Source organism: Camelus bactrianus, chromosome 6, assembly GCF_048773025.1.
Source record: "Camelus bactrianus isolate YW-2024 breed Bactrian camel chromosome 6, ASM4877302v1, whole genome shotgun sequence".
NCBI classification, from domain to species: domain Eukaryota; kingdom Metazoa; phylum Chordata; class Mammalia; order Artiodactyla; family Camelidae; genus Camelus; species Camelus bactrianus.
Genome location: NC_133544.1, coordinates 63,951,746 through 63,978,585, shown reverse-complemented (window position 1 = coordinate 63,978,585; position 26,840 = coordinate 63,951,746). Strand labels below are relative to the sequence as shown.

The 26,840-nt window shown below is 41.7% G+C and overlaps 1 pseudogene and 2 gene segments (V, D, J or C); 2 read left to right on the top strand and 1 right to left on the bottom strand.

The window, feature by feature from the left end:
• The first annotated feature begins 4,998 nt into the window (after window positions 1-4,998).
• On the top strand, window positions 4,999-5,872 carry LOC141577813 (T cell receptor delta variable 1-like). The segment is given in 2 exon segments: window positions 4,999-5,205; window positions 5,412-5,872. Coding segments are annotated over 2 exon segments (510 nt in total).
• Window positions 5,873-10,739: 4,867 nt separating this feature from the next.
• Window positions 10,740-12,234, bottom strand: LOC105068828 (small ribosomal subunit protein uS2 pseudogene; annotated as a pseudogene).
• A 9,878-nt stretch (window positions 12,235-22,112) lies between these two features.
• LOC141578033 (T cell receptor alpha variable 26-2-like) lies at window positions 22,113-22,964 on the top strand. The segment is given in 2 exon segments: window positions 22,113-22,152; window positions 22,594-22,964. Coding segments are annotated over 2 exon segments (411 nt in total).
• The last annotated feature ends 3,876 nt before the right edge of the window (window positions 22,965-26,840 follow it).

Genomic DNA, 26,840 nt, shown 5'->3' with positions numbered 1-26,840 from the left:
AGACTGCAATAAAATTTAAGTTCCCTGAGGGAAGAGAACTATATATTCTCTCTGTTCTGATCCATGGCCTTCGCTTATAATGGTATATTGTGTCCCTTGTGTGTCCTCAATGAACTATAATTAGTATTTATAATAAAAGGGAAATGCCCCTCTGCATGCTGATCTTGTGACTTTGTGGGATTCTGTTTTTCCCCCGTTGTAAAATAGTGTTACTCCTATTAAGACTTCAAGCTGTTCTGCTATATTATTTTAATATTCTAGGATATGTGAATAAACGGAAGCTGAGGAATGGAGGATGGAAATTTGAAACTGATCTTTATCCATGTGTAAGGATGGGATTTCTGATTCCCAATGAATGCAATTTTCAGCATTTCTAAGTAAGACCAAAATAAGGAAATGCTTGCTTTGAGACAAATAGTTCTAAGTGAAAGCACTTGTTTGAGGGAGGATCCCATTGAAAAAAATTGAAACGTGTGAAGTTAAAGTCAGCTTCCTCACTGGCTGAGAGGACCAGAGGCCCACCTGTGCTGTCACTGAGCTTTGGCTCCAGGAAAAATGGACAAGCTTCTGGGAGCAGTATTTTTAATTCTGTGGGTTCAAGTAAGCTGTGAGTTATGGAAGAGAAACTCTAGGCTATGTCATAAATTTGCAGGAATGAGAAAATGGGGGTGTGGACAAATTCATGCTCGTAGAAATTTTCAGACAGAAATATGAATTTGTGGACCTAACGACTTTTTCTTTTTATTCAGGAGTGAGTGGACAACAGAATGGGAAATAGTGAGCAACAGCAGGTGAAACAGAGCCCTCAGCCCCTGGCAGTCCACGAAGGAGTGATTTCAGTTCTGAACTATACTTATGAGAATGACGCATTTGACTACTTCCCACGGTACCAGCAGTACCCTGGTCAAGGCCCTGGATTCTTGATAGCCAAAACTTCAGGTGGGCATAAAAAGGAAGTTGGAAGATTCACAGTTTCCTCCAATAAAAGTGCTAAACACTTCTCATTGCACATCAAGGACTCCCAGCCCGGAGATGCAGCCACCGACTTCTGTGCAGCAAGTGCACGGTGCTCCCCAGGCCCCTGCAGCCTGTACCCAAACCTGCAGCCGGGGCTCCAGCCACATTCTGATGTGTAGATGAAATATTCACACACAGACACACACAGACACACACACACACACACACACACACACACACACACACACTCTGTTAGTCCATAAAAAATCTTAGTACATTTTAAAAAACTAAAGTTATGCAGGATTTATTCCTTGACCAAAAGTTAAATTGATTTAGAAAATCAATTGCAAAAAATTCTCTCTTGAAACTCCCAAATACTTGGAATTTAGACACGAAGTTTTAAAATAACCCATTAATTAAAGAAGTGATTACAATGGTTGTTAGAAAATATTTAGAAAGAAGATATAGTGAGAACACACACAAATAACTATATATGAGACACAGCTAAAATACGAGGTAAAAGCAAATTTATCTTTTAAATACTTATATTATTATCAAAGAAAAAGGGTTGCACAACAAAAGAAGACAGAAAAAGAAGAACAAATTAAACCCAACATAATCAAAAAGAAGGAAAAAAATTAAAAATTCAAATTGGTGAACCCTAAAGCATACTGTAGAGATAATCATGAAATACAAAGTTAATTATTTTAAAATGATTAATAACATTGATATACTTCTGGCTAGAATTATCAACAGAGTTATCAATGGAATAAAAGAGAGGAATTACAAAATAGAAATAGGACGAATGAAAAAGAAAACCACATACAAATGCTGTAATGCTAAAAGGATAATGAAAGAATATTATTAACAATTTTATTCCACTGAATAAGAATACAGAAGCAGACCCACATAAGTGAGGAAAACTGATTTTTTGACAAGGTGGAAAGACAATCAATGAAGGAAAGGTAGTCAGATCAGCAAATGATGCTACAACAAGTGGATATTCATACACAAATAAGTGAAATTTGGTGTAAATCTAATACTTGTTAGAAAAATTTGAGGATAGTCTCAAAATGGATCATGCATCGAAGTGTAAAATGTAAAACTATAAATCTTTTAGGAGAAAGCCTAAGAAAAATTTTAAGACCTAGCGCTACACAAAATGGTTTTAGACATGATACCAAAAGCACAGTCCATTAAAAAAAAAATAAATTAGATTTAATCAAAATTAAAAATGTTTGCTCTGTGAAAGACATTATTAAGAGAGTGAAAAAGACAAACAACAGATTGGCAGGAAATATTTGCAAAACATATGTCTTTGAAAGATCTGGTATTCAGAATATAATGAATTCTCTAAATTTAGCAGAAAGAAACAAGCAGCCCAGGTATAAAATGAACAAAAGACTCACACAGACACTTCACCACAGAAGATATGTAGTAGGAAAATAAGCCAATAAATAAGTATATGAACAAATGTTCAGCTTCATTAGCCACTAAAGAAGCGCATATTAAAGCCACAGCCAGCCACTCCACATCTATCAGAATGGCTAAAATAAAACATACTGACAATGCCAAGTCCTGGCAAGGATGCAGAGAAACTGAATCACTTATACATTGCAGGTGCGCGAGTGGTCCAGTCATTTTGGAAAACAGTTTGACAGTTTCACATTAAGTTAAACATCCACTTACCTTAGGGCCCAGCAATCACACTTCTGGGTATTTATATGTGAAGAATGAAAAACTTCTGATCACACAGAAATCTGTACATGAATATTCATGGTAGCTATATTTGTGATGGCCCCAACTGGAAACCATCCAAATGTTCTTCATTGGATAAATGGATAAATATACTTTAGTGCATCCATACAATGACATATTACTTGTAGATCTTCCTCAACTTATGATGGAGTTAGATCCCAATAAACCATTATAAGTTGAAAATATCATAAGTCAAAATGCATTTAATACACAAACTTAGGCAGCATCACAGTTTAGCCTAGCCTGGCCTCCTTTAAATGTGCTCAACACTTACATTATCCTCCTACTGAGAAAAATCATCTAACACAAGGTCTATTTTATACTAAAGTGTTGAAAATCTCATGTAATTTATTGGGCACTGTGCTCAAAGTGAAGAACAGAATGGTTGAGTGGGTACAGAATGGTTCTACGTGTACCATGGATTGCTTTAGCCTGGTGATCCCGGGGCTGGCTGGGCGCTCAGCTTGGTGTCCCTGCCCAGCACCAGCAGAGAACATGACACTGCATGTTGCTAGCTTGGAAAAGATCAAAATTCAAAATCAAAGTATGGTGTCTACAGAATGCATATGGCTTTCTGACCATAATCATAAGTTGAGGAATCACAAGTCTGTAGTGACTAAAAGGAACAGACTATTGCCACGTGCAGTAAGCTAGGTGGATCCCAAGGGTGTTGTGCTGAGTGAAAAAGTCACACTCAGGAGGCTACATAGTGTGTGATTGCACTCATTGGATTATTATAATTGCATACATAATGTATGATGTTACCCATACAACATTCTTAAAAGGGAAAAATACAGAGACAAAAAAGCAATCAGTTGTTTCCAGGAGTTTGCAGGGGTTGCAGGGGTGGGGAGTTTGTGAAAAGGCAAGTTCTTTAGGGTGATGGAACAGTTCCGTATCATATTAGTGGTGGTTACCAGAACCCATACATGTGATAAAATTTCATAAATCTATAAATCAACAAAAGAGTGTATATAAAAATCGACATATCAGAGTAGGATTATTTTAATAATATTATATCAATATCAACTTTTCCAGCATATATATATATAAAAAATACATGTATAATTATTACATATAAATATATGTGTTACACATAGAACATCATGCTGCTCCCCAGGCTGTTGAGGGCATTCCCGGTCTCCTCTGCTTGGTTACAACTAATTTGACACCAGGGCATCAGCTGCATGTCAGGACTCAGATGAAATGGGGCAGAAGAGGAGACGTCTCAACTAAATACAAACTCTCTTCCAACATTCAGGATTTATTTTGACCTTAAAAGCAAAGAACAGGCACTTTTTTAGACACTCTGTCTGTACTTTCTCTTCTAGTTGTTTGTTTGCCTTTGGTCCTTTATATTAATCTATCCATTGAAACAATGAAACCACATGGAAGATTGACAGCTACATTCTACATGACATGTAACATTATAAAAACTTCAGTCACCAGCTCTGTGGTGTTGACACACACTAAGGGTTTGCAGACCGTAGATACCACATTCTGCAGGAGTGTGTTATAGCACTGGGTCACAGGAAATCTGACGTGCTTCTTGACTTTATTTTACAAAGAGAAAAATTACCAGTCACTAACAAGTGAGACTGAACACTTTGGAGCAATGGGATAGAAAATGTGACTTTAGGAGAATTTTTGGACACATGGTCTAATAAGTCCAGTTCTGCTTGTGGAGGGAACAGGACTGAAAAGCCTGACACGCTTCAAAATCTGATCAATAAGATTCGATGTCAGATTTCAAAAGAAACAAGATTTTATTCTTGTTATAACTTTACAAAACCCAAACAACTGAATAGATTCTGAAAGTCAGAAGGTCTGTTTTTTTGTCACTTGATGTTAAAGTAACTTTATTTATTGAAAAACCTAAGTAGAGCCCTAGAACCAAGAAAGGAAGGAAGAGATATGTTAATTATTGGGGATAAGATTGCCTTTCACCAAGAAGGCACAGGTCTGTGAGTTTTTAAAAAGAGTCATTAGATTCTGGGTGGAGAAAAGTAAGTGTAAGCTAAATAAATGTACAGAAGGTAGACTGCAAGAAGAGTTCAGAGGCTAGACTAAATTCTATTTCAAACAGGCTGGCAAAATTATTCTGCTGAAAAATGATACATGTATGTCAACTTGTTTAATCTGCAGTTTCCCTCAGCTCGAACCTTTAATACTAACTGCTTTTCCCATGCCCCTTTTCAGGTACTGCCGAACTTAATGACCAGGGAAAGAGCAGTAGACAAATGAAGGTTTGTGGTGAGCCACGTTATTCCCATCTGTGTGCACAGACCACGTGGTCTATGAACTGAACACACCCTCCTTCCTGTTTGGGGGAGGCACATCGGAACCCAGGTACTATGTACATGTGCTGACAGGGACTCAGAGACACAAAAGTCTTGGCTCAGGTAGAACTAAACACATCTGTGCAGCGAAACCCATCCCTCATGCCGCTCTCCAGCCTGCTCGGGGTCTTCCTGGCCCTCATCTTCTCGGGTAAGGATGCTTCCAAACATGGTTGGGAATGTTCAGGGTGAAAGGATTGCACATGGTACCTCACAGGGACTTGGGGAGCAAAGGAAGATTGGAGAAAAGCAAGCATATTATGATTTCAATTTGGCTTGTCTTTGGGACCTAAATTAGTCTCATTCCTACATTATTCTACTCACTACTTCAGCTCTGTGTTTTGATTTTTCCCACAGGATCAGGAGTGGCCCAGACAGTTACTCAAGACCAGCCAGCCGTATCCTCTCACGTGGGGGAGACAGTCACCCTGAACTGTCGGTATGAAACAAGTGATAGCATATACTATATTTTTTGGTACAAGCAGCCTCCCAGTGGAGAGATGACTTTCCTTATTCATCAGGGTTCATCTAGCGGGAATACAAATAGAGGCCGCTACTCTGTAAACTTCCGGAAAGCAGAAAAAGCCCTCAGCATCACCATCTCAAACTTACTGCTGAAAGATTCTGCAAAGTACTTCTGTGCTCTCAGAGAAGGCACAGTGCTTGAAGTAATAGGACAAGCTGAACAAAAACCCCAGAGCCCAATAACAGAGAGCTCCCTGCTGCAGGAGCCAAGCCGAGATGCACACCTGCAGCCCCCAGACAAGACACGGCAGCCCTGTGGGTGTGTGGTCTGCGGTCCAGATCAGAAGACTTAATTCTAAATAAAAGCTCCTTTTCTGTCACTTGAGAACAGGTGTCCAGAGGAACTTTCTACTAATACATTCTCAGTCTTGAATGTTTGACTTCAAAGCAATCATGCAGAATATGTGTAAAGTTGTCTAAATGTCAAAAAGACTTGCCCCATAATAATTTAAAGCAGCAACTTCACTTAAAGATGTTCCTATCACAACCCTGGGTGTGGTAAACTAGAATCATCATGAAAATCACTTCCTGAATCCCTTCCTCTTAAGCTTTGTGTCAGTGAGGGCACAATTAGAGAAGCGGAACCACATAGAATGAAGGATTCGCTGCAAGAATAAGAAGCCAGGCAGTTGCTAGAGCAGGTGGTGGAGTCTATATTAAGCTGTTATCTTTGCATCTGGTGTTGAGCCCGAATTAACTGTAAGTTAACTAGTGTGACATTTGTGAAGGAAAGTTGGATGGGGACAAACGCATGGACAAGCTGTGACTTGTAAGGACGCACGAGGACCAGTGCAGACAAGGGGAACACTAAAGCTGTCTGTCTCTCACCTCCTTCCATCTCACAGCACTGGGTGTCCCCAGGAGCAGTGGGTGTGATTTGCCATCATGCTACACGCACACTTGGTCCAAGACAAAGAGAAGATGAGGAGGAGATGTGGTGGGAGGTGGACGAGTTGTGAGTCAACAAGCTGGGCTAACCCACCAGCAGCAACATGTGTGAGCTACCACAGTGCCTGGCGCCCTGCCCCAGCCAGCAAGACATGATAAATATGGCTGCTTCATGACAAGTACCTTCTAAATCTTGCACAAGTCTCTTTCGTGGCCAACCCAATTCAGGACAATACACGGAAGCAAATTCTGGGAAATATATTTCCAGATAGTTACATGGAGATAGAACAAGCTACTACAGTAGCCTCCTTGTTAACCGGGCATCATTCTGTACCTTTTTTTAACAGCACTACTTTCAAATAAAGACAGCAGCACAACTATGCTTCCTGCTAATATGATGCAGGTATTCCTCATTCAACTAAAAACAAGCTAACCATCTCCTGCAAAGAGGTCACACTCTCCCATGGAAAGCTTTTTCTTAACTCCTGAGATGTAATGAGATAAAAGCCTGATGTATGTTAGCACAGCTTATTTCACGCAGACAAATGGGAGATGAGAGTTTATAGTGGTTAATGTGTACATAAATACATTGATATCAAAATGAAAAAGAAAATTTGACAACTATCATAGTCCTTGTTTGTGCAAGTGGCTACGTGATTGTGGCCGGTATTTATAACGACCTCCTCCGTTACCCATTCTGAACGCTCTGATCGTAAGCAAGCAGCTCCACTCACTGCTATACCTGGCTTTCTATAAAACAAGCTGCTTGTTCAGGAGCGATGGTATGTGGAATGCAGTCAAGTTGAATAAGGAATTCTGCAAGTCCACCGCTGTGGATTCGGCAGAAGTTTGCACAGCATCAGAGGCAGATCTGAGGTTCTGTTTAAGTGGAAATAATCTTGCCAGTACTCAGGGAAAATTGGTATATTGTATTCTGGGAGACATCATTAAGAATGATACTGACTTCTCATTCAAAGCAACAGAAAGCACCAAGGGAATTTCTCAAGTGCTTAGAGACAACAAACACATAAAACTTTCAAGTTGTATTCTTATGAACAGAAGGTATATTTTACAATTATCTTTATTAAAAGTCACTGCTAAGAGGGCGGAAAGTCCATGCATAGTTAGGTAAATTATATTTCAACCTACATTTGTAAAAAAGAATTCTAATGCAGAATATATTAAAAACTCATACACATCAATAAAAAAGGGAAACATTTAGGAAGAATGGCAAAATCTTGAAATCCTCTTCAGAAATATGATATCCAATAGTTAATAAACACACAAAACCCTTAATATTATCTTTCATCAGGGGAATTAAAGTAAAACCTCAACTGAGCATTTCATCTGTGTCCTCTCAGCAGCCCGACTGCATCAACGCAGCTGAGAGAATGTGAGTGGAAGCGAATAAGAAAAAATAATGTCTGTATCCAGGAAAATAAGTGATTATTAAGTAAATTTCCTAGAAGCTTCCATCATTGAACTGACGTGGAGGAAAGAGCAACTAGTAACAGGTCACAGACCTGGACGCTGAAGGAAAGGCCGGCTTTATTAGAAGAAAGAAAGCTGATATTTATTGAGCTCATTATATGTCAGGCACTGTAGTTCACATTTCAGATTCATTATCTAATTAAAATTTCACAAAGTATATGAGGTAGCTTTTATTGTTCCTATTGTTGTAACTTTGAGAAATGAGACATAACGTTCCTCACTTTGAAAAGCATCTCTAACTTTTACTGTCAGCCAGAATGTAACCTCTTAATGGGCTCCTAGGGTGTAAGATTTGGATGTGGGAAAGCACTTCACCCCAGGGCAAGGTGGTTGGTATGTCTCAGTGATGGTGACATTAGTGGTTTAAACTGGAACCCAAAGGGAACTAGGAAAGAGGATGCCAAACCTGGGTACCAATTGCCCCAGGATCAATAGACGAGGAAATCATCCACTACCCAGCTGACAGCGCTGAAGGCTTTAGCAAGATTCTCACATGGCGGTGTGCTGGGGAGAGAAGGGGCTGCAGGGAAGGATGAGATATTGTTCCTTAAACTCTCCACCCACGTTTCCTTACGAGGACCTGTGCTCCTTGCCTTTGCCCTTCCTCCTGCAACGCTATCTCCTCAAACACCCACATGCTGTACCTCTCACTCCCTTTATGTCTTTGCTCAGATGTCACCCCTTTGTGAATGCTCTCTCTAAATCTTTCTATTTTCCTTTTTGAGAATCAGGCTCTAGCACTTCGCATGTATGAATAATGAAAGCTGAAGCACTGCTACCTGGTGTCCTGCTAAACTAGTTTGTGAGGCTCCCGCTGGCCTCCCTGCCGCCCTCCAGTGCTCCTGGAGTAGATGGTGGGAAGCCTGGTCACAGGAGGAGGCAGTATCACTGACCAAAACGTCAACCATCTTCCCACCGTATGAACAGTGAGAACAAGGACTCAGGAGACCTGTCTGGCTGCTTTACTGTTTTGCCTTCGAGATGTGAAAGTGATTGGCTTCAGGACAACGAAGATAATACTTGGGGTCATTTCAGCTGGAGATTACTAGGCTGCCTTGGAAAGAAAGCTGGGCCTTTTTGTACAAGTTGGGAGGTTTTTCCCTGGTAAGTAAAATTCTGTCTACTGCTTTGTCCTTTATTGTAGTATAGAAATATCTTGGAAGAGCCAATGATGAAAAAAATATTTAAAAATTGTAGCAAATACTGCTTGGTATACTTTTTTCATATTATTATATGCTACCCAATCTTTCAGTATAACATCTGAATGAACTGATTTTCCATAACCATAAGAAACATGATGCTATGGATACTTGTAATACATAAAATCTGCTAAATGTACCTCAGGAAAATGTTGAGCTTTATTTTGTAAATAGACTCCTGTGCATTTCAGACACTGTCTCCCAGCCCCCCAAGACTGTGTACACTGCCTGCCGCTGGCTGAGCGCCTATGACAGGGAAGGCGTTGTGCCAGATGATGTGCAGGTATGTTCTCACTTAATTCTTATTAGAACCCGTCCAGGTTGGTGCATCTACATTTAAAGGGCATTGTGGCAAAGTGCTTGAGCTCGAAGACGTGGGTTCTATTTCTCAATCTGCCACTCATTAGTTGAATGATCTTGGGAAAATGTCTTAATGACTTTTATGCTTCAGTTTCCTCATATCTACAAGGTGGATGTTGATTGTATCTACCACACAGGTGCTTATGAGAAGTGAATGGGGTAATGAGTGCCAATGCTGGGCCCAGTGCCCAACAGAAAGATACTGGTTACTTACAGAAAAGGGAATTGCACATGAGAGGGGTTCACTACCTGCCTAGTGTTACGGAGTAAGTGTCAGAGTGCTTCCTCCCCTCCATATCGTGATTAGAGCAGATGCATTTGCTCACCCCAAGAGTTACTCTCTATCTCAATACAGTATTGAATTTATAGTACGTATCACTTCTCAAAACTGGATTTCAAAAAAAATGCATTTGTTTAGTTTTTTTCTTCGCCAACTGCACCGTAGACCTTTTATGTCCCCTTCACTACTGCACCCTCCATGCCCGAACACTGCTTAGCACACAGGAGGCCAAAACAATATATATATTTGAAAATTTGAATAAATGTACGCCAGATAAAATTATTCGTAGAATCCATACTATTCAAACACTAATATAAAAGATTCAGCTGAACTAATCTTTGTGTTGTTTATCTAGGATTGTCAAGATATGCACCCTGCAAATCACTTCCCATGAGGTTTAGTGTATTCAGTGTATCCACTGGCTTGACCTCTATTTCAGGTAAAGTGGGTTGCTGTAGATCACAGACTTCGTCTACGTTACTCGTTGCAGGAATGCCAGGGCTGTAGGAAGTGTGCCTTTCCCGTTCTGGACGCAGCCCTGCTAATATGAGGGTGATTTTTCCAGTGGATCAGTATTTCCATCAGAAACAAGCTTCGCAGCAGGTGAGCTTCCTGAATCGTGTCGTGGTGCCCTCACTGTCCCCTTCACTGAGTGGTCTGGCTGCTCTGACCTCAAGGGAATAAAGGGAACATGACTTGTGGCTTCTGTTTTTCCAGCAGCCCATCACTATGTTCTTCTAAATTCATTGACGTAATGAAGCTTTTTAGGATTTCCTTTATTTACAAGAGCTGCAGCCCTCTTCTTGCGGACAAAGTCAGATGTTTGCCACTGAGACACTTCACAGTCCTGTTCCAGTTTTGAGAACATGATTTAAATTTGAGTACATGGAAGGCACTGTCCCCTGATTTTAGCAGCTCCCCCATGCTGATCCCTGTGCATATTTCAGTTTTTCTTTGGAAAGAAGGTTTTGTAGTCAATTTACACTGCCAATTTCACAGTAGATTTATTTATTTATTTATTTGTTTATTTTTTATTTATTTTCATTTTTAGAAACTTTATTTTCCATCAAGCTATTTCCCTTTTAAGAGTTTGTGGAAAGAACAGCTTCCGACCACTCCGTGGTTGTTTCAACCCATTCGGTGGCCTGAGAAGCAGGAGCTGCAGACCAGTCTTCAGTGGTGGGCTGAGCGCTCCAGTCTTCAGTAGGGAACTGCTGAATAGGCACAGAGGGCAACTGCACGCCTTCGGACCAGTCCGCCACCTCAGGCCAGGTAGCAGTGAACTCAGGAGAGGGAGCCATCCATTCACCCTGAAATTCCTCCTTGGTCACCGCCTTTTCAGCTGCAGCCTGCTCTTCCTTTTCTCTCTGCAGGGTCTCTGTAGAAATAGAGATCAGGCATGACCTCCTATGGGTGTTCCTGGGAGACGGTGCCACGCATGCACAGAACCTCCCAGGTGAGCATCCACCACATCAGACCCACTGAGTGAGCTCCCTTGTTGTTGCACAGGATGGCAATGTCCACGTAGCGCAGAGGGGAGTGTGTGTTACACACAGCGATGGTAGGCAGGTTAACGTAAGATGCCTCGGTGAGAGGCTGGTGGTCAGCCCGGGATCGGTAAACACCAGTAGTCCTGACTCCCGGAAAGCTGCCTGGACCTGGTTAGTGAAGTTTCCAGGCGTGAAGCAGCCAGCAATAGGCGTGGTTCCAGTGGCAGCAGCAAACTTCAGCACAGCTCGCTGGCCAATATTCCTGGAGGATATGACACTGACATCAGCTGGGTTTTCAATGGCAACAATGGCCCGAGGTGCCAACAGAAGTTTCTCCCAGGTTCCCTTCAGATTTATGATGTAGATGCCACTCCTTTTCCTTTTGTGGATGTACTGTTTCATTTGGAGGTCAAGGTTGGTGCCACCTAAGTGGGTTCGTACTGCAAGGAATTTGAGGACATCCTCCTCCTTCATTTGCAGGACATCAAGGGCTCCAAACATTGTGAAAGTTTCCCTTTGAGTTACAATGGGAATCCAGAACAACGCCGAATGGACCCCTCTCTGGGTAGCGCGGAAAAGCCGCAGTAGATTTAGATTGTGAAAAATCTTAGTAAGTGCTAACTTTTACTATATGTTTTCCCAGTATGTCTCTTTTCTCCAATATTTTAAGTCCCCCAGAGAACAGAGAATGTTGCTTTCATAATTTTCAGAACTCCTAGGGAAATTGTGGGCACAAAATCACCGTTTAAACAAAAATATGCATGTTGAACTAAATTAACATTATACTTGGGCTGTGACACAGACAAGATAGAACATAAGTCTTACTCCCTTTTAAACAACTCTGTTGAGGTCTAAATGACATTCCATTAAATTCATCCATTTTGAATTACAGTTCAATGATTTTTAGTAAATTACCTGAGTTATGGAACCATTATTATCATCCAATTTTAAACATATTTATCACCAGAAAAAGATCTTTTCATGCTCAATTATAGTTAATCCCTATTTCCATGCCTGGCCTCAGGCAAACACTGGTCGATTTTGTATCTCCATAGGTTCCTTTTCTGAACATTTCACATACATGAAATCATTCAATATGTGACTTCTTGTTGTCTGGCTATTTTCCTTAACATAATGTTTTTGAAGTTCATTTATGCTGTAGCATATGTTAGTATTTAACTCCTTTTTATTCCTGAATAGTAGTTGGTTAATATACTAAACTTTGTTTCTCCATTCACCAGCTGATGGAGATTTGGACTGTTCCTTTTGTGGCTATTAGGAATATGTAACCACAAAGTAAGGCCCATTTATTACATTTAAAACATTTACTGAGCATCACAAATGTAGGTGATGTGGCAGATTCCATGTTTGGAATAGACACCATAGTCTCCATACCAGACAGGGATGTGTTCTGAGTCTTACAAAGCCATGTACCAGATGTTTCACTTTGAGATAATTAATCCCTTTGAGCCTCAGTTTTCTATTTTGTAAATTGGGAATACTAATTATGTTGCATGACTTTCGTATTAGAATCATGTACATAAAGCAAAAGATAACTTAGCACATGGCATGTGTGAACCTTTATGATTTTGGGAATTTGAAAATTTTTACAATTTTGTTGAAAGCTCGTATAAAAGTTTGCTAGCCCAAGTGCTTTTCCTGCCGCAGTTGCCATCCTAGCGTCTCAAGCTGAACACTAGCAGTCCACCATTAGTCCGCCCACTTCTGAAAGGTTGCTGGTTCTCTTTGTGTTGTGACTCAGGGGAGATGTCCTCAATGTTTGTGAAGTTGGTCTCAGGACAGCAGGTTTGATCCCTCCTTGTGAACCACAGGAAACTGATTCTAGAGCAGAAATGGTTGGTGTGTTTCGAGGACATTGATGTGGCCTTGTCTCTGATTGGCTGGGCAACCAGATGCAGAATCCTGTTTTCTGAAGCAGAATATTCCACAGGTCTAGCCTGCAGAACATTCCTAGGCTGAGGACCTTGGGAAGGACAAATGGAGAGGAATCCTTGGCCAGTCTCATTGCTGATCCTGTGGCTTCATCTTGGTGGTAAGTCCAGGGGCAGCCAAAGCAACTCTGAGCGGTCTCGGGTGGTGATGGGGAAGGAGGAGGATGCAGGCAGGCACCTCTAGGTTCTGTCTGGGAAGGTGTGAAGACAGTGAACACTCTATGCAGAGATCAGTCTCTATGTCTGACTATGTCTTTCTGAACAGGAGGGAGCCTTCTCTTAAGCACGAAACAGGGTCCTCCATGGTTGCACGTTCAGGAAGGAGAGAGCACCAATGCCACCTGCAGTTTCCCTTCCAGCTCTTTTTGTGCTTCTCACTGTTACAGATGGGAACCTGCAAGAAGTCCCAAGAACCTGTTTATAATGACACTAAGTGGGGATGAAAAGGAGGAAGGACGAGTAAGAGTCACTCTGAGTACAAGGACGGTCACAGCTCCCTGCACATCAAAGGACCCCAGACTGAGGTCTCAGCCGCATCCCTCTGTGCCTCCACACAGTGCCCTGCAGTCACCTGCAGCCCCTGCCCAAACCGGTGCCTGGTGCTGCTCTGGTGCCAGCGTTGATGAAGAGGCAAAAATTGGGTGGAAAAGGCAAATTCAATGAATTACAGTGTTTTCAATAATTCAGTCACTGTAGCTCCCTAAACTACCTGGACTGTAGCGTCACTAACCTGGACTCCCACCAACAATTTAGTGGTGTCACTGAGTCAGATCCCTTGCCTCCTCTTTTGCCAGGATTCCAAGTGAACTAGATAGTAACTCAAACCTACCTAAAACAATCTGGTTAATCTAGGGTAATATTTACCCTCCCACACTGGGACTCAACCTAAGAACCAGTCCTGTCATATTTCTTTACATGCATGAACACAGCACGTGGACAGGTGGAGAAGACTTTTCTCACACACCTGGCATGGAATCTGCCTGTTTTATACCAGAACAGGCAATTCTGCTTCATTTAACTCATTGGGGATTTTGGTTTCGTTCCACCTTCCCCCTACATGGACATCTGTATTTTAATTTTTTCTCATGGAGGCTATTTGCGTTTTTGAAAATCACTTGTTTTTTGTTTTTTTTAAAAACATTTTTTAATTGAGTTATAGTCATTTTACAATGTTGCGTCAAATTCCAGTGTAGAGCACAATTTTTCAGTTATACATGAACATACATACATTCATTGTCACATTCTCTTTCACTGTGAGCCACCACAAGATCCCGTATATATTCCCCTGTGCTACACAGTACAATCTGGTTTATCTATTCTGCACTTTGAAATCCCAGTCTGTCCCTTCCCACCCCCCGCCCCCCTGGCAACCACAAGTTTGTATTCTATGTCTATGAGTCTATTTCTGTTTTGTATTTATGTTTTGAGGTTTTGGGGGTTTTTTAGATTCTGCATATGCACGATCTCATATAGTATTTTTCTTTCTGTTTCTGGCTTACTTCACTTAGAATGACATTCTCCAGAAACATCCATGTTGCTGCAAATGGCGTTACGTTGTCGGGTTTTATGGCTGAATAATATTCTGTTGTATAAATATACCACCTCTTCTTTATCCAGTCATCTGTGGCTGGACATTTAGGCTGTTTCCATGTCTTGGCTAGTGTAAATAGTGCTGCTATGAACATTGGGGTGCAGGTGTCATTTTGAAGGAGGGTTCCTTCTGGATATATGCCCTGGAGTGGGATTCCTGGCTCATATGGTAAGTCTATTCCTAGTCTTTTCAGGAATATCCATACTGTTTTCCACAGTGGCTGCACCAAACTGCATTCCCACCAGCAGTGTAGGAGGGTTCCCCTTTCTCCACAGCCTCTCCAGCATTTGTCTTTTGTGGACTTTTCAGTGATGGCCATTCTGAGTGGTGTGAGGTGATATTTCATTGTAGTTTTGATTTGCATTTCTCTGATAATTAGTGATACTGAGCATTTTTTCATGGGCCTATTGATTATTAGTATTTCTTCCTTGGAGAATTGCTTGTTTAGGTCTTCTGCCCATATTTGGACTGGGTTGTTTGTTTTTTTCTTATTAAGTTTTATGAGCCGCTTATATATTCTGGAGATCAAGCCTTTGTTGGATTCATTTGCAAAAATTTTCTCCCATTCCGTAGGTTGTCTTTTTATTTTACTTATGGTTTCCTTTGCTGTGGAAAATCACATGTAATGACACTTGGTCTCTCCTCCAGTGTCTGTGACTGTGACTCTATGATTTGAGTTTCTACATTTGTAATCCCAGTTATATGACGCTGGTCGCGCTTCTCGTGCTGCACTCACTCTGCAGCTTTCCAGATGATCCACCAGTTTAATACCCCATCGTTCCTCTGGAGACCTTTAATTCTGGAGCCTTTCTGGATTTTGTCAACAAGATCAACTTCCTTCTGTGCTTCTTCAAGCAACAGCTTGAGTCTCAGCTTTCTCCCAACATCTACCTTAGTAACTAGTTATCCAGCTTCTGTGAAGCTTCCTGAATTATGCTGCTATTCTCTCTCTCTCTCCCTATTATGTGCTCTATTTCTCTCTCTTTTTTTATGATTTATATTGTTTAAAATCTTATTACTGTCATTATCTCCTGCTTAGAAAAAAATAATAGGTATTATAAAAACTATATTGGATTGCATACAAATCCCTGGAACCATTTAAGATGTGCATACATGAAAAGATTTCTTTTCAAAGATCATTCACAAGGCAGTAATGAATCTCTTTGACCATCAGACTGGGAATGGTTGAATCTGTTTTGCTCCATGGGTAGCAAACTGCATGTGTAGAGCTGGAAGTGTGAGCACAGACCTGAGTGAGGAGAACCCACAGCTCACTGCACACTCGTGCTGGTGGAGTGAAACAACACGGACAAGAGCTGCTGGTCAACCCCCGAAGCCGGGTCTGCATCATTACCTGCACAAATATCACTGGAAGAAAATTCTAATAATCCAATAATTCTAATTTTCAATAATAATCCTGTGGCTTTAGCTAACTCTGAATAGGTAGAAACATAAGGCACAGAAAAAAGCAAGGGCAGAATTTGGCTCATCTGCTCATTGCTGCAACACAGCACTTCATGGCATTTCTCACCATAGAATAAAAAAGTTGATTTTGCTTATACAGCACTTCAGGGTAGAAAGCTACTTAGATGGACCAACGACTCCACCTTCCCTGGGCCCCTACTTGCCGCCGCGCGAGAGGGTAAAGCTCTTCCACACAAGTAAGTGTCCATGTCTTTATGAAAGTCACAAGTAACTAAGGAAACATGTGTCAAAAGTCTCAGTATTGGGGGTTCTCAGATTGATCTGAAATTGAAAATAGTCTGTTAAATTTTCACTATTTGTACAGATACACAAGCTTTCAATTAGTCCCTCATTTTTTCTAAAGCTATGTCACATGCAGTGAGAAGAATGAGTGAACTATAAACGTCACATTGAACACGAAAAGCTCACACCTCCCTGTTTACTGCAGGGCCCCAACGTGAGCAATCAGCCAGCTGCTCCTGTGAGTGGAGACCCAGAGCTCTCCTTCCAACCCAGCAGTGGCAGCAGGGCTCTGTGCCTCATACGTGAAAAGAAGCTTGATGAAAGGAGCAGATGCTCCAGGCCCAGCTGTTAGAGGCAATCAGAAACCAGAGAGAGAAAATGCACAATTTATTCTTGCCAACTTCTCACAAGTCCTCAGCAGGACTCTTCTCCACAGGACCTCAGTGCAATTGTGTTTTGCTGCATAAAAATCACCCCAAACCTCAGCGACTTTCAACAGCCACCATTTTATTACTGCATGATACCTCAGCTCAAGCTTACATCTGTGGGCTTGACTGTACTGGAACACCTCAAATTACTTATCTATGTCTGTAGTCTTAGTGGGAGCGTCTGGAAGCCGGGGCTCAGTTCCAAAGGACAGGGCCGGGCTCACCACTCACTCCAGGCGTCCTCAGAATGACCATGGCCCCCGCATGGGTCTCTCTTCATGGTCTCTCTGGGAAAGTGCGCATCTTATCTAGTGCCTTTTGTCAAATTACATTGACTTTTAAAGTCCCTGGTATGTGGAAAGGTAACATAGTGAAACAGTAAACATGAACTCTACATTGGATAATTTACAAACCTTCATAACCTGTACGACAGCAGAGAAATATGTGCTTTTTATCTTCCATTTTGAGATCACAGTTCGTCTAACAATAAATCAGGAGTCTTTCCCACATTTATTTAAATGTTTGTGACCTAATATGCTCCACTAGCACATGCAGAGACACACACGACGTGAGTCTGATGAAGCTGGACATGACAAATGAGACGTATTATTTCCTCCTGATGCCCTAGTTTTAAACCACAGGGTCCATTTTTAAAAGGCAAGTCACTCCTCCCTAAGCAGTATCTGTATGATTAGATGCTTTCTTTTCAAGCCTTGACAAACATATATATCACATGAATTAGAAAGCATTCTGTAAGGAATTGGTTATAAAATCAGAAATTTCTGATCTAGTCACAGGGGGGCAGCATCTGCAAACACAGACACCCACCCCCTTCTGAAAATAGGTGAGTGAAACATGGTAGGTCTGATTGGCTCTCAACCTGCAGTCCCTCCTTTCCCCTTTCTTTCCAAAAGGCAGTGGCAGGGTTTGGAGGAAGCTTGTACAAGGGAAACCCATCAGGAGTGGTCAGATTCAGCAACTGTTTCTGAAGAGGAAGAAGGGGAAAGATGTTTCTCATAACAACAATTCGGATCTTATGGATGCAAATGTCATGTGAGTTTAGGATTCCCCTGGTTGCTCCCAGAGAATTCAGCAGAGTGGGTTATTATCTGCAGGCAACTGCAGGAATGAGATTTTCTCATTGAGAGATAAGATGTTGAGAAAAACACAAAAACTAAAAGGAAGAAAGAGGTAGTTGGGGAGGGAGACATGGAAAGAAGGAGAAAGTACACAGAAGAATGAGAAAGACCATTGTAGCTGAGAGAATAGACCTCTAACCAGACTCTGATGCCTCCCACTTTTTCTCTGAACAGAAGTGAATGGACAACATTTAAAGCAAATTCCTGAATTCGTGCCCCTACAAGAGGGAGAGAACTTCACCACATACTGCAATACCTCCAGCACTATAGACAGCTTACAGTGGTATAAGCAGCAGCCTGGGGGACGTCCAGTCTTCTTGATGTTATTAACTAAGGGTGGAGTCGTGAAGAGGCCGGAGAGACTGACAGCTCGGTTTGGAGAGACCAGAAAGGACAGCTTCCTGCATATCCCGGCCACCCAGACTGCAGATGTGGGAACCTACTTCTGCGCAGGCGCACAGCGCTCTCAAAACACCTGCTGTCTGTCCCCAAAGCTTGCTGTGGCGCTCCAGGAGCAGCTCCTTCTCAGCTGTACTCATGGCAGGAGCCAGAGAAAGCTGAAGTCACAATGTCTATGAAGAAATGAATTTTTAACTGAAAAAAAAAAAATCCCGAGGCTCATATGGTGTTACTAGAGAACTCTACCAAACATTGAGGAAAAATTACCACAAATTCTACACAATTTCTTCCAGAAAATAGAAAGAAAATAGTAATTCCTCACCAATTTTTTTAAGCTCGTATTCCCCTTATACCAAAATCAGATGAAGATCATACAAAAAAACAAATCAAAGTCAAAACCAAAAACAAAAAAAAAAAAACCAACCAAAGAAAATATTACAGAGAACTATCCTTCATTAATATAGAAACAAAGTTTGTTAACAAAATATTAGCAAGTAGAATTCATCAGTAAAAAAAAAGGCCAATATACCAAGCACAAATGCATTTTTTCTCAGGGATGAAAAACTTTCTTCAATGTTTGAAAATCAATTGATAGAAGTCACCATATTAACAGTGTTAAAAAGAAGTCATTTGATCATATTAATCTATATAGAAAAAGCATTTGCCAATAGTCAACAGTCACCATGGTGAAAACGCTGAGAAACTTAGGAATAGTGGGGAATTTCCTCAACAGCTAATAGTATGTTTACTGCTAAAAGACTATGTACTTTTCTCTAAGACTGGGAACAAATCAAGAATATCCACACTCTCGCCACTCTCCTTCCGCATCCTGCTAGACATTGTAGCCAGTGCAATGAAGCAAGTAAATGTAAAGACAACTACAAACACGGGTACTTAAAAACACACAAGCAGCTATTTTCTCTAGCTATTATTCCAGAAAGTCCTTTTTCCCCATGGAATTGCATAGGCATCTTTGGAGAAAATTAATTGATAGAATTGCCTATTTTTGATTTTGCTTCTGTTTACTAGTGTCTTTATTTTATCCTCATACCAACAGAACATTCTGTCTTAATTACTGGGACTTCATGTATGTTTTGAAATCTGGAAATGCAAGTCAAACTTCATTTTCCTTATTCAAGGTTTATTCTAGGTCTTTGCATTTCCATATATATTATAGAATGAGCTTCTACCAGAATAGCTTAGTAGTGATTTGATTGAGATTGTGTTGAATTTGTGGATTCATTTGGGACAACTGACATCTTAATATATGGAGTCTTTAGACTCATATGATATTCTCTTTATGCAGGCCTTCTCTAATTTCTTTTCTTAATGTCAAAAAATTTTTGTTGATTACTTACATACCTTGTATTAAATTAGTTCACAGTATTTGATAAATGACATTTTTAATTCCTTTTTCTAATGCTTTTGGCTGGAATCTAGAAATGAAATTGATTTGGGGTTTAATGGCCTTGTTAACACACCTGTTAGTTCTAGTTCTTACAGTTTGTTCATGGACACTTCTGTATTTCCTGCCTACACAAGTTTATCACCCATGAATAAACAGGGTGTAACTTCTCCCTTTTGAAACTTAATTCATGTTATTTCCTTTTCCTGGTTTGACCCAGGCCCGACAGTACAACAGTGAAAAACAGGGGGATAGTCTACATATCATCATCGTGACCCTGTAGTTAATAACACTGACTTCTGGTATTTTCATTGATACACTTTATTAAACTCAGGATTTTATCTTCTGTTTGATCAGCATATTTATCACACAGACGTGTTAGCCTTTTATCAAATTCTCTTGATTTTCTGGAAGTAAGTCAAGTACATTATTTTGGTTTTCATCAAGCAAAGAAAGAGAACCTCCCCTCATTCAGTCTGAGAGATAAGATCCTCTAAAATTAAAAAACTCTGAAATGAGCCAGTAGACTAGAAAAGCTTATTTTTAGATTCTCCACAGTCACACCGTATTTTTTGTTGTTCTATATTATTCAAAATGCCACTTTGTATGGTTTCTACCAGCTTCTAAAAATTAAAGGCAAAGAAACTAACAAACAAAAAAGTTACTGTTAATTTTTCTATGCTTTTTGCTAATATAAGAAAATAATGCATTCCTACCTACTTTGAATAATTTCAGTTTTATTTATCCTTATATTTTCTGTAGTAGCGCTTGTTGACGTGTGTGTGTATATGTGTGTGAATTTCCACAGGACAGGTCCCTCTTGAGGGCCTCAGCTGTGCCAGCCTCTCTTATAAACACTCACTATCTTTTAAACACGGGAAGGTTAGACAGAAAGGAAAATCAAAGAGCAGCCAGCAACCGAGTATAACGGGGATATACGGAAATAAAGCAATCAAAATAATTAAAACCCTCTGTGAAGCGTTATAGGGCCAAGAAACAAAAATGAGTAAGGAGGTATTACAGCGAATTCCTTTTCATTGTTTTACTTTCAAACCTGGGGGGCTCAAAAGATGGCTGGCTGACTTGGCCTGGGTTTAGCGCTGCAGTTCATGTATTCAGTCACAAGAGGGGGCTGCTTCCTCTGGAAACGTCCTTCAGGGAGGAGAGAAGGAAAGATTATGTTTTAGATTGGTGTTCCACAGAAAAAGGAAAGAAGACACACTTTCTTCTTTTTTAGACAACTTGTACTATATTATCCCTTGTTGAGTATGTTTAGTCAAAGATTCTGGGGCCCTTACCTAAGCCTTTTCCACGTACCCCTCCAAACAGCGTTTTCCCTGTCCCTTCCATGATGATCTCTCATCATCTCTATTCCATATATTGTTTTTCTTCCCTCTCCTAACTTTTTCTACCACACCTCACCCCCACTGCCATCTTCCTGCTTTTCCTTTACTCTTTTCCCTCTGCCTCAGCATCCTCGGTGCACAGCACTTACAAGCATGGGCATAGAGGACACGAGGATTAAGGACCACTGTTCCAGGAGGACGAGGGGCACACTATGCATGGCATCAGTTACTATATCACAACACATGCACTGAGACATGTCAACCTTGATGGTGGTCGATGCATGATACCAGGGACCGTTAGAGGAACTCTGAGCCCCTGGACATTTACAATTACTCTCAATGATACTAATTTTTCCTGTCCCCCTGAGCACATCACTGCCTACTTTTGAACCTCACACACATTTTCTAGAATGTGCATGGAAATTTCACCTCCTTCCTACACAGAACACAGTGCAGTCTTCTGGGGTTTAACAATGTTCTCCACGAGGTTCATGGAGCATCAGCCAGTTTCTTTAAGAAAGAGATGATGGGACAGTGCTTGTGGACAGACACGTCATTGTGATGGTGCTCCTTATCCAGAGCCTGACTTCAAACTTCTCAAATGATGACAGTGGGCAGCCTGTGACCTGGGGGTGTCTGACATTCCCTCCTTCTTTTGGGGACACGACTAGAGCAGGGGAGGAAGAACTAGACAAGGAACTCCTCCCTCACTGGCTGACAAGTCCTGGCAACAGCACAGTGGTGGCTCCACTCCTTGTAAGTGTCTATGAGCAGCTGTCGCTTCTGTTCCCTGGAACCTCTTTAAGCCTAAGATCAGACACAAGCTCCGGGCTCCTGATCCCAGCTTGTCCTTGAAGTATGAGGCTGGTGACTGGAGTAGCTGTGCTTCTGACCTGGGGTAAGTGCTCTGTGTCCACAAGGGGTGACCTTGAGGCCAGGGGGCCACAAAGTGTTATTTGCTCTGCACTCCTCGCCCTGTGCTCTGTTCAGCATGCTGGGGATGGGACTGAGGACTGATCTCTGGGTTTGCTGGGGAGCACGAACTTCTACATGACAGATTAAATCAGCCATGAACCCAAAGATCTCCTAACAGTACACAGGTTGTAAGAAATCTCTGGGTTTATTGAGCAAAGAATCCATGGATTACAGCCTCTGGAATCTCTGATCTACTTTAGTATGTTTGGTCTCTATAAGGAGCAGCTATGATATTTTTGCAGGACACAAATTAAAACACTGGAATTGTGGGCAGGCTCAGAGAATGTGGGAATGTTGTGTCCTTGATCCATAGATTTAAAGTGATTTGTGCTCAGGAGCTAATTTTATTTTCTTGACCCCTTAGGGATTGTGATTGAGGCTGAGATTGACCAGCCCAAATCCAAGGATTTTGCTGAAGGAGAAGACGTAAACCTGCCTTGCAACCACTCTACCGTCGGTGGAAATGACTATATACACTGGTATCGGCAAAGGCCCAGTCAGAGTCCACAGTATATCATTCATGGCTTTCGAGACACTGTGACCAACAACATGGCCTCTCTGACCATAGCGACAGACAGAAAGTCCAGCAGCTTGGTCCTGCCCCGGGTCGCCCTGAGAGACAGCGCTGTGTACTACTGCGCCCTGAGAGAGGCACAGCGGGACGGACGGGGCTGCACCTGTGCAGTATCTCCCTGGTGGCAAGGAGGGGAGGGACGGGGAGGCTGCAGCCACTGAGAGCAAATCTAGAGCCACCTAGAAGGAGACTCAGAGAGCAATCAGAGGGAGTGAGGGGAAGGAAAGAGTGAGAATATGGATAAAGAAGAGAAGAGAGAGAGGACAAGGAATAAGAGCTTCACTGGTTGATGTGGCTGAGACGAAATATGAGGAGTGTAAGAATCATAATTTTAACAGCAACAAAGTGAAGAGGCACCAATAATTTCTCATGTCTTTTTCTCATGTCAGTAGAATGTTGGTTTCAGTGTGTTTGTCTAAACATGAAAGGTGGGGAAAGTACAAATAATCCAACTTGTCCCAAAGGCGTGTTTCGTTCGGACCCAGGGCAAGTCCACGTTCTGAAATGCACATTATTACAGTCATTCTGCTTCCCAAAATAAAGTAGTCTTTCTCTGAGAAAAACCTGAAATGTTTCTTATTGCTACTCAGGAGCATGCATGTTTGCGATGAAGAAGTCTTTTGGAAAGAAACAAAGAGTAAGTGAATATCAATTTTTAAATTTGTCTTGAACTCCTGCCTCTACAAAGAGTTTTCTTGATTTTTGGATCTTCCCAAGTAACGCAGAGATCCATCTCCTCATAAAAGCCTCAGGCAGAGCAGAAGTGATAGCCCAGGGCTGCATCTCTGTCATTCTCCTCTATCGCCCACTGTCCTTCTCCGAGAAAAGCATTTTTGCGAGTTTAAGGTGTATCATGCAAGTCTGTTTTCTTTCCATTACATGTATCTTCCCATATCGTCTTATGCAACTACATACACATTTAAACACACACACATATATATATGTACACAGTCAATTTGCCATGTAAATTGGATTAATTTTAATATTTGCATCTTGTCTTTTGACTTTTCATTTACTAGTGTCCTGGAAATTTTTTTTTCTTTTGAGTAAAGGTAGATTTATTCAGAGATACATTGCAAGGCAAGAGAAAGGCCATGAGATGTGTGCGTTGGGTGCTCAGATTAAAAATAGGTACACATTCCATAGACAGAATGTGTGCCTTCTCCAAAGAGGGAGAGAGGGGGGCAGCAACAAGGCACTGCTTTTCCAGTTTTCCTGGGCTTGGTGGCTTCATTTGCTAATAAGTGGGAGGACCAGTCTAAGTAGCCAGGGGAAGGGGCTGGGATTCCCAAGGAGTTGGGCATTTCCCACTCTGACCTTTGGTGGCTAGCCTTGGGACCGCCATGGTGCCTGTGGGCATGTCATTCACCATGCTTATATTACAATGGGCTTATAATGAAGCTCAAGATCTGTTAGAAGTTAAACCTCTCATCATCCTGAGCCTCAAGGCCTACTGGGGGTTGACTCTGACCATTCTGGTGTTAATTGCTGTGTGATTCCTTGAATGGCTGTGCCCTGCCCCCTTCCTGTCTCATTCCCCCCTAAGAGATTTTACTCCCATATTCTTATGGGGTTGCAGAGGGTGAAGGTCCATCTTCTGAAACTGCTTTGGGCTGAGTAGGGGCGATGACCCTTCCTATCAGGGAGTAAAACTCTCTGAATGCCTAATCTAGGGGCCCCAGGGGCAGGACAGCCTTTTGTTTTTGCATCCAATGGCCGAGGGGGTGGGCTGGGATCCTCACATGGCCATTATCGGACATGGGGCTGCTGTAACCCATTGTTTCCGTGGACTTCAGATGAATTTTCTTTAAGATGAAGCACCTTTGTAACAGCAGTCTGACAGTCTGTAACGACAAAAAGACTTAAAAGTCATGGTTAAACATCTGTAATCGATAGAGAGTAGTTTGCAGTTACTAGAATTATGACTGATTATATTTAACTTAATATATGAAAAATATCCAAGTTAACTTAATATCTAAGATGCCCCAGGTTTCCTTTAAAGCATCTCAAAGTTAGCTGGAGCTACAAAGAACTTTTAGACTTTGTTAAATATTTAAAATCTTGATTATGTATGAAATGTTTGTATTTTACGAAACTCTTTTACTGAAAACATGCACATTTCTCACTGTATATTTGTGAAGGAAAAGCCGGGCGGGGCTACAAGCTGACTCACAAATCTAAGTGTAACAAGTGTCAGATTACTGATCTAAATTCTGTTGGGCTAAATCATAAATCTAAGTTAATTAATGTCGGTTTGCTGATTCCCTGTTCATATTTGTTTTGTTGCTAGCCAGCTGGATTTTCAAAGAGACATATCTGGCCTTGAAATGTTGGTTTGCTGCCTCCCTGCATCTACTTTTGTGATAATGATGCTGCTAAAGCTGTTCCATGCCTATTGGCTGAATACCCCAAGCTTGTACTTTACCCCATAAAACCCCACGCACAGGTCTTGGAGGTGCTCAGAGCTTCGGAGCAGAAGCCCCTCTGAGCCCGCCGGCGTAACACATCTGAGTTCTCCAACCCTCCGAGTGGTGCTTGTTTTTTGCTGGCCTGTCATTTCCGTAACATATTTAAATACTTATTTTGGAGCTTTAATTGGATATATTTAAGCAATTATGAACTGTTGTAATCATCGCTACATGGTGTTGTTTTTTTAAAACAGGGACCTGAGGTCTTGTATTGCTTTGCAATGTAGGTTTTCCTGGTTCCTGTTGGGGCTTATAAGTTACAGGTTTTATTCTGGATGATGCACCCAACCAGCAATTCCTGGTTGGTTAACAACAGTTGGGGTGCTTAGTAAGATGTGATATGGTCCCTTCCATGTTGGCTGCAGCTGGTCTTCAGGGGACCCCGCCTCCCAAGTTTTTAGTAAGACAAAGTCCCCTGACTGGATGGGGACTGTGACTTCTTTCTCTGCGGGAAAGGGCAGCACTTTGTTTCCATATTCCTGGAGGGCACTTTGATCTTGGCTTAAGCTAACAATGTGGGAGACTAGTTTATGGGTCTCCTCATCAAACAGGAAATCTGCAGTTAAAAAGAGCCTCCCATACATCCTTTCAGATGGGCTAAATTTTAAAATTCCCTCAGGGGCCGGTCTTGTTCTTAGAAGGGCCAAGGGCAAGAGGGAGGCCCAGGTTTCTGAAGTCTCCTGGCTTAGCTTAGCAAGTGTTCTTTTCAGAACGTGATTTGCTTTTTCGACCAATCCTCCTAGTGAGGATTGGGGCCTCCAGGAAGGGTGGAGGTGACAGTTAATACCCAGAGTGGAGGAAACCTGTTGAGTCACCTTGGCAGTGAAGGAGGGACCGTTATCACTCTGTAAGCTTTTTGGCAGCCCAAAGCTCGGGACTATTTCTTTGAGCAGAAATGTTGACACTTCTATTGCTTTTTTCCGTTCTGGTGAGAAAAGCTTCTACCCATCCTGTAAAGGCATCTATGAATACCAACAGCTATTTCCATGCCTTTCAAGGGGGCATCTGGGTAAAGTCCATTTGCCAATCTTCCCCTGGAGAAGTTCCCTGATGTTGTGTGGGGCAGAATAGGAGTGGGGTTATAGGGTGACTCCCTGGGTCATTGCGGGCACAAAGTTCACAGGCCCTAGTGACCTCCTTAACAGTTTGGGACAGTCCCTTGCCTAGGAACCCTTTAGAAATTAGTCTGAGCGTGGAGTCCTGCCTCGTGGAGATGCTTAATTATTTTGCATTGTTTGTCCCCAGGAATGCGGAGCTTATTATCTTTTGTCAGCCACCACAAAGATTCTTTTCTATCCCCCTGTGTTTAGCCCATTGAACCTCTTCAAGTGCATAGGATGGTGCTCTTGGGAGAGGCTGGTCCTCAGGTAGCAGAGCTGCAGCTTGTAAGGCCGCTGTTCTCTGGCTGCAGCTTTGCAGCCTTGTCTGCGAGGGCGTTTCCCTTTATGAGGGAAGAATCACCTTATTTTTGTTTAATGCTGTCCTGGAAATAGTTCTAGAGTTGAAAACAGCACAGAGGTCCACATCATGCTTTTTGATGCCTATTTAGCACTTTGAAACATTCCATCA